This window comes from Cottoperca gobio, chromosome 1, assembly GCF_900634415.1.
Source record: "Cottoperca gobio chromosome 1, fCotGob3.1, whole genome shotgun sequence".
NCBI lineage: Eukaryota > Metazoa > Chordata > Actinopteri > Perciformes > Bovichtidae > Cottoperca > Cottoperca gobio.
This window is the reverse complement of record NC_041355.1, coordinates 6,468,864-6,483,671: the sequence shown is the minus strand read 5'-3', so window position 1 is coordinate 6,483,671 and position 14,808 is coordinate 6,468,864. Positions and strand designations below refer to the sequence as shown.

At 41.9% G+C, this 14,808-nt stretch overlaps 1 protein-coding gene across 1 annotated transcript in view; it reads right to left on the bottom strand.

Moving 5' to 3' along the window:
* Window positions 1-442: 442 nt before the first annotated feature.
* The window catches only part of dchs2 (dachsous cadherin-related 2), a 28,890-nt gene continuing 14,524 nt past the window's right edge, over window positions 443-14,808 (bottom strand). Inside the window, 11 exon segments of the mRNA XM_029432397.1 lie at window positions 443-2,583; window positions 2,585-4,248; window positions 5,670-5,811; window positions 6,573-6,859; window positions 6,985-7,115; window positions 7,906-8,057; window positions 8,152-8,363; window positions 9,064-9,177; window positions 9,256-10,116; window positions 10,751-10,960; window positions 14,435-14,569. Of these exon segments, the coding sequence (XP_029288257.1) occupies window positions 1,642-2,583; window positions 2,585-4,248; window positions 5,670-5,811; window positions 6,573-6,859; window positions 6,985-7,115; window positions 7,906-8,057; window positions 8,152-8,363; window positions 9,064-9,177; window positions 9,256-10,116; window positions 10,751-10,960; window positions 14,435-14,569 (4,850 nt within the window). The 3' untranslated portion in view covers window positions 443-1,641.

The following is a 14,808-nucleotide window of genomic DNA, read 5'->3' as shown; positions in this document are numbered from 1 at the left end:
TCCGGAGACTAAAGACCCGTTGAAATCACAAAAACAGAGGAGCAGAGGAGAGGCTGAACTGAGTCAATAAATAATTACGCACCTATCAGTAACTACATGCAGGACACACTTGGCTGGTATGGTTCTGGGCCTGATAGTTTATTATCTTTCTTGAAACTATCTGATAAAGACTTTAGCTCCTCAGCTTCCTCAGCTCATGTGTTCCCAGAGGGCGGCACATTTGGATTAACAGCAGACCATGTGAAGCCATGTTGAATCACTTTGTATTTCTTTACTTTTCTTAGAGAGGCAATAGCCTGAGACCTACCATTCCCAACTTCTTTTTAAATGTGGAATGCAGTATGAATTGCTTACTTTGGTAATTTTTAAGAAGAAACATGGGAAAACACTGTGGGTGGCCGTGGGAGGAATTGATTCAGGAAAATTATAAGCAAAATACGATTCTATCATACATTTTAAAGAGAGGCACTTCAATTCCAATATTTTATACAGCAGTACATTCTTAGTTTAGTAAAATACATTTAAATATACATTTCCTTATTCTCATCTACAGTAAGAAACACATAGTGTACATGCATAAGCTAATAAATCATCCTGAAAAATCAGTACCACAACATCACTCCTTTTAAATGCCGAATCCAAGACAAGTACTGAAGAAAGTTTCTTTATTGCAATTTGTTTGAAAATGTATTAATATTTAAATTCATACAATTCTCTGGCAATTGTACATAAAGTGTTGTTTATTAACATTGTATATGTTGTCTACAGTCAGCACACACAACACTTGTGAAAGGAACAGATCATTTCTGTACATGAGAAAAAGTAAAACAGCCAGAACCTGGAACTGGTTTATGAAAATGTGTCTTCATGTTGACTAGTGACAACAAGACAATATAATCCCATACGAAATTAGTGTCAGTGAAGAATCCCACATTTTTATGTCTCCATAAACCTAGACTCCTTTCTAGTTTAAAAAAAAGACTGAACAATATAACATGGAAATTAAGAACAGTCCTAGATTAAAGGAATAAAATAAATTATGTTTGTCATTGGATTTATTGGCATTTAATTGGCAGAATATAATAAAGAGAGATGCAAACATGGGTCTGTATTCAAAATCCTGCTTTTTATGATTCCAGGAAGATAGACATAACCACAGAACAATGTTGCCTTTCTTTGCTTATTAATGTTAAACCAACCTTGTAAGGTTTCCATTTAGAAGCTGCAACCAACTGTAATAAGAAAGTGTTTCATTTTCTGCTCATACAAATATGTTTACAATAAAACATTCAGTAATTAATTGCTGACTCGAACATCTGCTCTTATTCAAAGTGCTGCATTACAAGAATATAATGCAAGACTGAGTTCAGGCTTTTTCCAGATATTCGTTTTATTACAGAAGCGAGTTATGAAATCAACCTCAATTTAAGTAATTAAATGAGTACATTATGTTCAAATGAAAACTTTGCCTGGTATTGCTCCTTTGAGACTAAACTCATGACTCCTCATGAGTCTAAAACCATAAAAATTGGATGAATGTTGTCAAAAAACAAAAGTCTAAACTAAAGTCCCTTAGGAAAATACCTTCAGATGGCGAATGAAAGATAGAATGTCACAAATAAACTTGATCAAAGTTTGTGTCTACACCTGGATTTCTGCCTCCAATAGGCTTGCAGTGAGGGGCCCTGAGTCAAGTCTGATACCCCCAACCCCAGTCTCAGAAACAACTGGTGAGGCACTGGGGGTCCTAATGGTGAGAGAAGACAATGATGGGGAAAAAGTAGGCGTCATGGCTGAAGGGGTAAGTCCTGTGTTCCTGGCTAAAGGGGAATACACATATTTGCGATAAGAGCGCTTCCTTCTCAGGCTTGGTATACGCCCTGGCTTTCGTGGAGGTACAGTCCTAATACCAGGCTGAGCCACTCCTGTTATAAGAGGCGGTGGGTACATGAGACAGCTTGCCTCTGCTGCTAAGTCCTCACGGCCACCTTGAAGCTCCTCATCAGGAAGCATCCCAATATCGGTGAAAACCGAGGCCAGATTCTGGAAGCGTGGCTCCCAGTCCAAAATGTAGTCCCAGCTGTAGCTGCCCTGCAGTTCCTCCTCTAGACATAGAAGTGAAGAGAGAGAATCTGCAGAGGCATGGGCTTCTGAGAGCGGAGCGTACCCATTTGTCTTCATACTATCCTCCAAATCCCTCACCCTAAGTATGGCAGGAAGTAGTCCCTCACCTCCCCCCTCCTCTTTGAAGTGGTAGAGGCTTTCTGTGCTGGCCATCCCTGAGATTAAACGTTTATTTACAGATAAAATGTGCTCTGGCCCTACATCGATAGAGTGGCAGGAGATATTGTCCTCTGGTAAAGCAGAGTCTGGTATCTCGATGGCCTGGTTTCCTGGCACAGATTTGTCTCTTTTACGGCAGGGGTACTGATTAATCCACTTGATCTCCTGGTCCTCAGCTGTCTCACCTTCTGCTGATCCACGGCCGCTCGAGTCTGACTGATTGTATGGGTTTGATATGTCCCTCTGGGTCACCAAGATGATGGGCCGTTTAATCTCCTGCAGAGAGATGGCACTTTGGCCTAATGGATCTACCGAACGAGCCTGTGCCGTTGTTCAAGTTGACGGCAATGGCAGTAGCCTTTTTGATTGCCGCTTCCTTGATCTTGTACCTGAGAACTAAGCCCACAAAAAGGAGGAGGACAAGGAGGAACATGATTAGTGAGACACTCAAACTGAGCATGTGTGCATCAAGAGGCACCCCGGTGAGTGCCTCTGCTGAGCTGGAGATATTGACGAAAACTATGCAGGCAGTGGTCCTGGAGGTCAATCTGGGACTACCTGCAGACACCACCAGCTCGATCATGTCCTCATGGGCATGGCTGCCTCTTCTGCGATATACAGGACCTGACACAAAAATGGCACCAATTGTTTTGTTTATTGAGAAAAACGGCGAGGACTTTATAAGGGAGTACTCCACCAGCCCGTCTACCCCTCCATCATGGTCCATCGCCATCACGTAACCGACTGTCTCTCCAAGCTGGGCGTTTTCTGGCAGAAGGAATTGGTAACGCTTTTGGGTGAAGACGGGACTGAACTCATCCACTCCCTTGATGGTCACCTGCACTCTCACTGTAGCTGCTTTGTCGCCTTTGTCTCTGGCCTCCACGACAAAGCAGTACTCACTCTCTCGTTCGTAATCAAAGGTCTGTCTGGTGTGAATGTCGCCTGTTAGGGGGTCGATGGCAAAGGCCTGCTTCTTCTCAGGGCTGCCACTGCCATAGTCCATGAAGCAGGAGGACACAACAGAGTAGGTGAGCTGACCGTAGGTGCCTAAGTCATTGTCAACAGCATGGACAGAACAGGTGTGGGTAAACACTGGAAGGTTCTCCAGCACAGAACAGTTAACAGTAGTGAACAAGAAGTAAGGAGTGTTGTCATTTACATCCAACACTGTGATGAAGACCACTGTAAAAGCCACTTTACGTTCTTCAAATGATTCACCACCATCAGATGCTCGGATGGTGAGGGTGTATTTTGAGTCTTCCTCATAGTCAAGGGAGTGGTTGACCACCAGAAGGCCAGACTGAGGGTTGAGCTTGAGGTGGCCTTTGCTGTTCCCCGAGATAATGTCGTACCGCAACACGCCATTAGTTCCCAGATCAGGATCCTGAGCATTGACCTGGACCAGTCTGGTACCTACATGGCTGTTTTCACTCACCTGTGCATGGTATCCTGTGCTGGAAAAGACGGGGGCATTGTCATTGCAGTCTGTCACAGTCACCATAATGACAGCAGTGCTGTTCAGTGGAGGTGTTCCTCGATCAGACACGCTCACTGTTAGTGCGTAGCTCTCCGTTGTCTCACGGTCTAAAGGGTTACATAGAACAAGTTTTCCTACATTTCTCATCTGACTCTCAAGCTGAACCATTTTTACTTCCAGACAGAATCGCTTCTCCTCATTTCCCCTGATGATGGAGTAGTCCAAATAGGTGTTTTCAGGGCTCCAATCTTGGTCCTCTGCAGACAGCGTCAGTAGGGTGGTGTCTGTGGGCGTGTCCTCTGGGACGGTGAGCGTATAGATGTCCTGGTGGAACAAAGGTGTATGGTCGTTGGTGTCCAGAATAAGCACATCTATGGAGGTGACAGTAGACTGCACAGGATCGCCTTCGTCTTTGGCCTCAACCAGAAGATGGATCAGGTTGCTGTTTGTGATTGCCTTCAAGGGCTTATTGGTGAAAACAGACCCTGCAAGACAAAACATGTGTTCATGAGTGAATCATTATTTTATTTTTTTAAAGCTGCACTAAAGTGCAATGTGATAGTTGCTTTTTGTGTCTAACCCACAGACAATTACCACCAAAGCTTTGAGCTCATTCTTGTTGTTCTCCGACCCACTGTACAGTACATTACCTTTCCAGCACCAACAGACAAAATTAGCGTCTAACTCGTCATCATAGCGGAGCATCTAGCACGCTCAAGAGCCAGATTTTTCTGTCAGGAGTTGGTAGCAGGTAAAGTAAAGCTAAAAGGAGAGTGGTCATTGGATTTAGGGTTGACAGGTGGTTAAAAACATGAATGCTGGAATTGTTTCTCTTCAGATCAAGAAGCAAACAACATGTCTGCTTGTATGACAATATACTGAAAGTTAGATAAAAAATTGTCATTGTCATTATACGCCGCAATGCACGATATGTCCTATGTGACTATTTTTTTAATGAATTCCATGTGCGGACCGTAAGAGCAAATTTTCTTCTTGGCTAACAATAAAGTGTTTGTCCGTTGAATTTATTGTTCCACTTCACTGCCACTTAAATGTTTATACATGATGACTTTATTAATTCTGAGGCACTACTCTAAAGCAGCACAATTCATTGTTTGTGAAACAAATAGGCATGGAAAAACTGAGAGGCGCCGCACCACAAAAAGCACCATATTAAAGTTTTGATTTAGAGAGCTTTAGTCAACATTGATGCAATTTTAGTGCTCTTTACCGCAAAACATGGGCAAATACATTTCTTTAAAATTAAACTTTGGAGTTCAAACATGATAGAGGCCCATAAATCACACTTGAGTGGAAAAGACTTGCCAGAAATGAGGAGTATTGGTTCCCTTTCAGCTCTGTATAGGATTTATCTACTTTCTTGGGTTTAGACATTTTTAAAAGGGAGATACCAGGATAGGCATGGCTCCCAATGACTTCTAATTGCCTTCTCTGCTGCAACTCTCTCCCCCCCGTCCAAGGAACTCACTTGCACATCCAAGACTACTAAAATGTAAACACTGGAGAAATATACTGCTACTGGCAGAATGACAACTCTCAGTAACCTCTGATATTGTATGCTGAGCAGCTCAGAGCCAGGCAAGGACTTTCTCTGTGCCCTTTTCTTTGGCGTGTGGCCCTTTAACAATGCCAGAAAAACTGATTTTAGATGAGGGAATAGCAGGGATGAATATGAAAGTCAGACCACCGGACAGTCATAAGTCATTAAACTTGTAAAACTTGAAGTAATGTCTTTTACATAAGATCTGCAATATATTTTGGATCATTGTTTTATCCCTCTGGTGACTTCTTAACATCTCCCTTTTCTATATATGTATAATATACACACTGAGGGTTCACTGTCAATTAGACATTTATTTTTGGAGCTAGTTTCAGGATGTCTTACCTTTGTCTGGCTCGATGTAAAAGCCTTGTAAAGGAGATGAAAGCAGTCTGTAGGTGATCTTCCCATTAAGTCCAGAGTCTCTGTCGGTAGCGGACACTGACAAAACTAACGTGTCTGCTGAAACTAATTCTGACAACTCCACCTTGAAGAGAGAACAAATAATGAGTCTGCAGCAAGATCATGATGTATACTCAAAATCCAGTCAGATACCACTTCAGAGACCCCTCAAATGGACTTTCAGCAATACAATACAACAATTAACAGTTGAAAACTTTTTTAAACTTCTGACTTGCTGGATCGTTGAATTGAAAGAACATTTATTAATTATTTACTAATATTTTTAAATACGCACCTGATGGTTCTTTATAAAGTGATTAACCGGGTACTCCACCGAGTTTAGAAATTAAGTTCAGTTTAATAAAGACCCAATCAATTTTCATTATGCGAAATCCAGTGTTTCACGAGATTTAGCCATACTAAAAGACTAAAAGTCAGAATCTCTCAACCTATGCCTGAAAAGAAATCTGATTTATGTTCATTCTCCAACTTTACATAAGTGACAGACTTAATCACTGGAGTTCCTCTTCAATGACAGTTTCTAGTAAACCATCAAGTCTGCAGTTTGTGTTAGTAAGTCGTCAATAAAAGGATTATGCTACAAAGACAGAGTTATACTGAGGGATACTGCACATCAGTATGTATTTTCATAACCTGGCAACCCAAAAGTTGTCCTTCTTAATCGCTTCATAAAGCATTAATAAACAACTTTATATTGCAACTTTTACATCCTTAACAATGCATGCTTTGTTAGAAGATTGTTCCTTTTACAGTAGGAACACAAACACTGGCTTGGTGACACAAACCAGTTGGTTCATAGACCCTCGATAAATATATCATCTGTACCTGGTAGGAAACCTTGGCGAAGACTGGAGCGTTATCATTGACGTCAAGCACTTGAACTTTGACCTCTCCAGTGGTCTGGTGGAGGGAATCAGAGGCCCAGACTGTCAACATGTACTCTGTCTGCTCCTCATAGTCCAGGGCTCGAGTCAGGGTGACCACACCAGTATATCGGTCGATAGCAAAGGGAACATTGGTGCTACTGTTGTCTGCAAAGCTGAAGGTGATGGTTGAGCTCAGGTCCACATCATTCGCAGTCACCTGGGTGACCATGTACCCTGCTGGCAGATCTACAATAACACAGAAGATGTCAAAAATAAGTCCACAAATACACAAAGAAAAATAAGACAGTTTATATGTCTTAACACATGTTTATCATTCAAAGCAGTCAGAGAGCAGTGGGGGTTGGTCTTACTCTCTGCTATAACAACAGGCTCCATGGGGGGGATGGTAGGGCTGTTGTCATTGACGTCCACCACTTGGACCCTGATGGTGGTGGTGCTGCTGAGCGGAGGGTTTCCCCTGTCTGCTGCCTGCAGGACCAGCCTGTAAACAAATGATGCCACTTTGCATTATGGATAGTGTATGGATGTATCATGCTGGGCTGGAAATGTATGGAATAAAGTAATCTCAATAACAGAATTAAGCACATATTTTAGGTATTTGTACTTTTTGTGTACATTCTTAAATCAGTCATTTTACTTTCACTGGACCAGATTTTTGACTGTACTTTATTTTGAAAAGCAGGAAATCTGTCAGACGGAAAATACTGTATAAAAGTGGATAGTCATGATGAAATTGCTGGATTAAAAGCCCATTTTGTCAAATTTACAAGATCCCATTTGCAATATGAAAGCATTCCCTCTAATTAATTTATAGTAGACATGTTTCACTAATTAAACCAGTAAGTAGCAGCCACATTACCCCTCTCACTGTGACCACACACGTTGACTTTACTTTTATTGACTTGCCATTTAAACTCATTAAGAAGTCTTGCCTACCTAACAAAGATAAAACAATTATTATTTTGTCAGCATTCACAACTGCAGCTTCAACAAGGGTTTGACAATGTGCCGACCTCATGGAAGGTGTGTTTGTTGAATGCAAAGAAAATAGTTTAATGTTAAAACTTAAATATCCGATACAGATAACTTTGAACATGGACGAAAAATCCTTTATCAGAAAACTCACAGTCTGCTTGTACAGCGAATACTAATTACTTGCTATAACTGGATGACACTCTTTATTTCCAAATCACAGATCTACTTTTGTGTCGACTATCATACGTTCTAGAAATGTTGACATAATACTTTTTGAAATTGTGAGCTCAGCGTACTTGTATGAGGGGGCGATCTCACGGTCCAGCATAACATTGGTAGCAAGAATCCCACGAACAGAGTCCAAGACGAATGCTTCGTTAGGGTTACCGGACACGATGGAGTACTCAATCAGCCCGTTCATCCCGCTGTCAGCATCAGATGCAAACACCTGTAGAAAATATGAGCAGTGGTTCATAAGATCTTATCACCAGAAATATATGATTTACCTTTTTGGTGTTTGGCTTAAATATGCAGATATCTACCTGCATGATGTAAGTGTTGTGCACTTGTCCCTCCCAGACAGCTGTTCTGTAGTTGCCGTGCTCAAAGACTGGTGCATTGTCATTCACATCCAGCAGGTTGATGGAGACCCTGCAGTGAGCTGTCTGCAGCCCATTGTCAGCCAGCACCACCAGTTGCATCTTAGGGCTCACCTCAAAGTCCAGAGAGTTATCTTTCTGCACACGGATCTCACCTGGAGGAGATGAAAAAGCTAAAAATATAACAAAAAGACTTTGCAAAGCTCTTTTTATATTTAAGTATTCTTTTTTATCAGATTAGGGAAAAATGAAGGCAAAATAAGGTAAAGAGAAACATAACTTTGTATCCATTAAAAAAGGAGTTGAGAGAAGCACTTTTAGGTTCAAGTTTGTGTGGTAACCCATAAAAGTATTTGTTTCTATGTCAGTATAATAATGTGTATTTAAGTCTAACTGTTCATTACTTTATGTAGACATGAATCCAAAGAAGAGTTCCGGGTAGAATATGATACAATCAGCTGGGCAACAATCATAATTTCTGTCAGGAAATAGCTGTATATAAACAACCAGATGAAGCAGATAAGTTGAAGCAGCCTTTTGAAGAGGAAAATAAAATAACAAGAGCCCAATATGGTTGCATTAGAAGCTCTTATTGGTTATACATAAACAATTGAAGACTGGAAATCAAAAGTAATTTTCTGGATGCTTTTGTGGAAAATAAAATGGATGAGTGGATGAGAATTTTATGCTTTTAGCATAACTCCAATGATGAAAGCATAGATGACGTTCCTGCATACATAACCAGAATAACATCTGCTAATCATAACCAGTGAACTCCAGCAACAACTTTGCATGGACGGCAAGAAAAAAGGACCAAAAGCACTGGTTTTGTTTGCAAAATTTCACGTTTCATACCTGTGTGGCGGTTGATGGAGAAAATATAATTCTCGTTGCCACTAAATATGTTGTATGTGACCCTTTGTCTGCTATTGGTTTGGTCACTGGCCTCCACTTTGGCAATCCAAGTGCCTTGACAAAGAGAGAAGGAAACGGTTAATGAGGTTTTGAATGGCATAAAAACAGAAAAATAAAGGCGGTAAAACGTACCAGCTCTACTGTTCTCCTTGACGGTAGCATTGTACACTTTGTTTGTGAACTGTAGCCCTTCGTGTTCTCCCTTCAGATGGATAAAAACCAGGCAGGTGGAGGTTAAAGCGGGTTCTCCTTGGTCTGAAACCACAACCTGCAGCTTCCTCCCGGAGAAACCGGCTCTCACTCGCCTTCTCAGTGAAATCTCTCCGGACTCGCTGTTGATGTCAAACAGGTTTTCCTCATCAGACAACATAAACTGTATAGTCCCATTGTCACCCTGGTCACCATCTGATGCCAACAACGTGGTAACTATCTGGTTTGGTAGAGTCCTCATAGAAACCCATGCGTTGATGGGATTCTGCTCACAGAGAGGCACATTGTCGTTCACGTCCTCCACCTGTATGGTCACTGATGCCACAGAGCTCAGCGGGCCTTGAGCGCAGCCGTCAGTAGCCACAGCTCTGAGGGTGTACTGAGCCCGGCTCTCTCTGTCCAGAGACCTCGTGGTGCGTATCACTCCTGTGAACGCGTCCACTGAGAAAGTCCCCTGGCTGTTGTCCTCTGTCAGAGAGTAGGTGAGGTCCCCGTTGGACCCCTCGTCGGGATCGAACGCGCTAACACGCAGGATCTCCGCTCCTAGAGGTAAGCCCTCGCTGATGGAGGCGTGGTAGCTCTTACGGGTGAAGGAGGGGATGTTATCATTCTGGTCCAGCAGCACCAGCTGGAGTTGGGTGGTGGAGCTGAGCTGGGTGGGGCCATAGTCATGGGCCTGTATGGTGAGGGTGTAATTCTGCCTTTCCTCGCGGTCAAGGACCCGCGTGGTGCTGACTGCACCTGTGTGGCTGTTGATGGTGAAGCGACCTCTGTAGTCCTCACCTAAAGACAGACAGAAAGTAAAGAAGATTTCCGAGTTATCACAGTTTGGGTTTTATCTTTGTAGATTTGTCCATCACTTCTTTCCATTATGGTGGCATCTCAGTTATTGCTGAGATCTCGATGACATTGTTATAACTACGTTTGATATGAGTGCTCAGACATTCACACAAGAGCAACTACTTTACCCCCTTTTTTCTGACAGTTGTTTAAAGATATAAAGATAGTTAATCAGCAACTCAAGGGCAAAACAAAAACATGTAAAAATGACACCAAATTTCCCAGACGAGGTGGGACAGTTTAGCCAAATTATATTAACCACTTTGTTTGAAGGTTGATAACTATTCAAGGTCGAACCAGTAAGTGATCGGTTAACTGGGATGGATGTTTATAATCCATTTTATAACTTTCCTCCATTTTCTCTTCCAAATGTTCTTGGCTTACCTCAGCGTCAGATCAAAACCTGTGTGATCGCTTAGTTTCTTTCCCCTTTAGACTCATTTCTAACAATCTCGATGAGTTCCCGGATCTGATCTATTAACTTGGTGAGTATAATATTATTACCAATATAAATTATAGCCCAAACTACCAAATCATGATCCAAATAGCTTGATATGCACTATTCTGTGTTTCTTACCTAAAATGGAGTAGTGTATAGTTCCATTTTCCCCGTGGTCGGGATCAGAGGCCTGAGCCGTGTGGACCACGCCGGGAGACAGGTTTTCTGGCAGACTGATCTGGAAGGATGACTGCATGAACTCCGGAGGGTTGTCATTGTCATCCAGCACAGAGCACAGCACTGTGGCCGTGCCCGACAGAGGCCGTGTGCTGCTGTCCCGAGCCTGGACTGCAGACAGGAATCAAAAGGAATTCACGCTCACTTACAATTTTGATAGTCATGTGGAATCAGTAATGGAACCAAGGACGTTGGGATAACAGTATATATATATATATATATATATATATATATATATATATATGTGTGTGTGTGTGTCTTAACCACTGATAAATACAAGGGAATAAGGGAACACGACTTAAGAGTCTACAGCAGGTGTCTTCAATGTTTTTCGGGCCAAGGACCTCCAAACTGGTGTAGCGTGCAGGGTGCAGGGACCCCCTACTGTATACTATTGTACACAAGAGGCTTTAGGAGGTCTGTGTGACATATCTGCAAGGCTCTACTTTGCACAGCAGTGCTTTAAACTGAATACTAACATCAACGTGCTATCAATGACAACTCTAACCTGCAGATGTTCAAAAGTATAGCAGCGGGTATAGCCCAGTGTTTAACATGTTCACCATCAGACATTAGCATGTAAGGATGCTTACATTGGCTAAATATGGGCACTAAACACAAGAAAAACCAAGTGAGACTGACGGGAATGATATTAAGACACATTTAAGTATTGGACACATTTATATTCTAACCTGATGATTGTGCTAGAGTCAGAGGGTTAACATAAGTCTTTATCATTCATCGTCTGCGGATCATAGATATTTGTACCAAATTTCAAGAAAAATCCTTCCGGAAGTTGTTGATATATTTCAGTCTGGACTAAAGTGGTAAAGTGGCCGACTGACCGGATGCCTGATAACGCCATCCATAGAGACACGTCGAAAGCTGTGTAAGCAGCTCAAAGAGGCCACAGACTGCTGTCAGAGTAGCTCATTCAACAGTAATTTACTGTAGCTATATATTGGAAACATAAGTATTGCAGGGACAGTGTACAGTATTGTTCTCAGTCTCCATCTCTGCTGACCAAAGACTGAACCCAGATAAGATTTTTTAATATCAGTACAGAGAAAAATCCTGTCAACCTAACGTAAACTGCAACAGTTTTTAATACACGCTGAAAATAAGTTTGTATTTTCATTCCTTCCAAATTCATGAGCAGCCCGCGAAAGTTATCCCCACATATTTTTGGTATTTCCCAATAAGCCCTGCGTGATTTTGGCCCAACTTCAAGACATTCATGCTTTCCTGTTATTATATTTTGTTATTATATTTAATTGTTCATCATACTGCTGACTGTACAAATATTATGATACAACATCTGAAAGCAGTTTATCACTAAACACTGCCGAATAGTTTGAATGTAATTGCTGTGCAGTCCCACGACAGAGTGAAAGCAAACACTTCAAAAGGCAGCGGGTGCAGTCAGCAGAGGTTAGATATACTGTACCTCAGCCCTTTAAAAGTGTACGGTTTCCTTAACATAAATCAATCTGCTGAATTATGTTGCCTTCATGCAAAAGACCTGGAATTCTTTATGACTTTGGCTGTGAAGCATGTCGAGAGAGAAGGTAAGAGAATGAGAAACAGAGAAACAGAGAATTATCTGTGTTTGATAGAGACTTTATATGTTTTGTTTTAGAAGCTTTAAGTACTAGATCTTTTTATAAGCCTCTAGTAGGAAGATCTGAGCCAAGCAGGGACATTGTACAAAGAACAGAATCACAGGAATCATGTTTGGTTGTGCTTATATCCTCAGTGTGACACTGGAGACGTCTTTCATTCAGGACCTGATCGCAGCCATTGATGATACACTTCTATTCAATACAAACTTAATGCAGATTCTAAACGTCCATCTGGTCATTTGTGAAACCAACTTCAGCCTGTTTTATTTTTCTTCTTACCCATCAGCTCCTGATTGTGATTAATTGCCACTACTTTTTCCCAACTTGTAAAAAACTCAGAAGGTTTTCTTTGTTCTCCGTTGACATTGCAACATAAATGCTTCTGATTCATTTCAACGAATAAAATGTCTGATGTGATTAATCACTCACTCACCTGCTGAGCTGAATCAGGCAAATTATCCAAGATGTCTGTTTCAACAATTGTCTCACTCATTAAATAGGTGGCCTTTGCTGTGTGAAGTAGCGCCACTGGCCATTTTCCATGAAGCTTAATAAGCTTAAAATTATATTTATCAAACTTCTTCTGCATTTTAGGTGAGGTGAGAAGCTTCTGTGGGAAACCCTGGAAAAGGGCAGGATTGTATTAAATTACACAGTAGTAGTAGTAGTAGTAGTAGTAGTAGTAGTAGTAGTCGTGGTAGTAGTAGTAGTAGTAGTGGTAGTAGTAGTGGTAGTGGTAGTAGCAGTAGTAGTAGTAGTAGTAGTGGTAGTGGTAGTAGCAGTAGCAGTAGTAGTAGTAGTGGTGGTAGTGGTAGTGGTAGTGGTAGTAGTAGTGGTAGTAGTAGTAGTAGTAGTTGTAGTGGTAGTAGTAGTAGTGGTAGTAGTAGTAGTAGTAGTAGTAGTAGTAGTAGTAGTAGTAGTAGTAGTGGTAGTAGTAGTGGTAGTGGTAGTAGCAGTAGCAGTGGTAGTAGCAGTAGCAGTTGCAGTAGTAGTAGTAGTAGCAGTAGCAGTAGTAGTAGTAGCAGTAGCAGTAGCAGTAGCAGTAGTGGTAGTGGTAGTAGTAGTGGTAGTGGTAGTAGCAGTAGCAGTAGCAGTGGTAGTAGCAGTAGCAGTAGCAGTAGTAGCAGTAGCAGTAGCAGTAGTAGTAGTAGTGGTGGTAGTGGTAGTGGTAGTGGTAGTAGTAGTAGTAGTTGTAGTGGTAGTAGTAGTGGTAGTAGTAGTAGTAGTTGTAGTGGTAGTAGTAGTAGTGGTAGTAGTAGTAGTGGTAGTAGTACTAGTGGTAGTGGTATAGTAGTAGTAGTAGTAGTAGTAGTAGTAGTAGTAGTGGTAGTGGTAGTAGCAGTAGCAGTGGTAGTAGCAGTAGCAGTAGTAGTAGTAGCAGTAGCAGTAGCAGTAGCAGTAGTGGTAGTGGTAGTAGTAGTGGTAGTGGTAGTAGCAGTAGCAGTAGCAGTGGTAGTAGCAGTAGCAGTAGCAGTAGCAGTAGCAGTGGTAGTAGCAGTAGCAGTAGCAGTAGTAGCAGTAGCAGTAGCAGTAGTAGTAGTAGTGGTGGTAGTGGTAGTGGTAGTGGTAGTAGTAGTGGTAGTAGTAGTAGTAGTTGTAGTGGTAGTAGTAGTAGTGGTAGTAGTAGTAGTGGTAGTAGTACTAGTGGTAGTGGTATAGTAGTAGTAGTAGTAGTAGTAGTAGTAGTAGTGGTAGTGGTAGTAGCAGTAGCAGTGGTAGTAGCAGTAGCAGTAGTAGTAGTAGCAGTAGCAGTAGCAGTAGCAGTAGTAGTAGTAGCAGTAGCAGTAGCAGTAGCAGTAGTAGTAACATGCAACCCTTAAAGTGAAGTGACAAAACATGACCATGACACCCAAACTTCTTGACAACAGCAGTTTCAGAGCACTGTTTCTATCCACACTGCTGTGTCTCTCAGGTGCAACAGGTTCGCACCGTGTGTGTTTGTGTGTTTGTGTTTGTGTTTTACCTCTGAGAGTGAAGTGATGCTGCTGCTCTCTGTCCAGGTAGGAGGTGGTGGTGATCAGACCGGTGTAAGGGTTGATGCCGAAAAGCTCGTAGCCGTGGCCGGGCAACAGGCTGTACCACACCACTGCATTCTCCTCTGGGGGAGGAACACAGGATGTTAATGTTTTACATTATACTACAACTGAAACACTAATACAGACCTCAAACAAAATCCTCACTTCATCGAATGTGAGGAAAATATAGCTGCCATTGTTATATATCTCTCTGTCATTAAAAAGTCAACTCTCTAAACAACCAAAACACATCAGGATTAAGGATTAACTGAACTTCTAGGCGACGACCCTCCTTTGCCCGGGGTGAGGGTCCTCTGCCTCC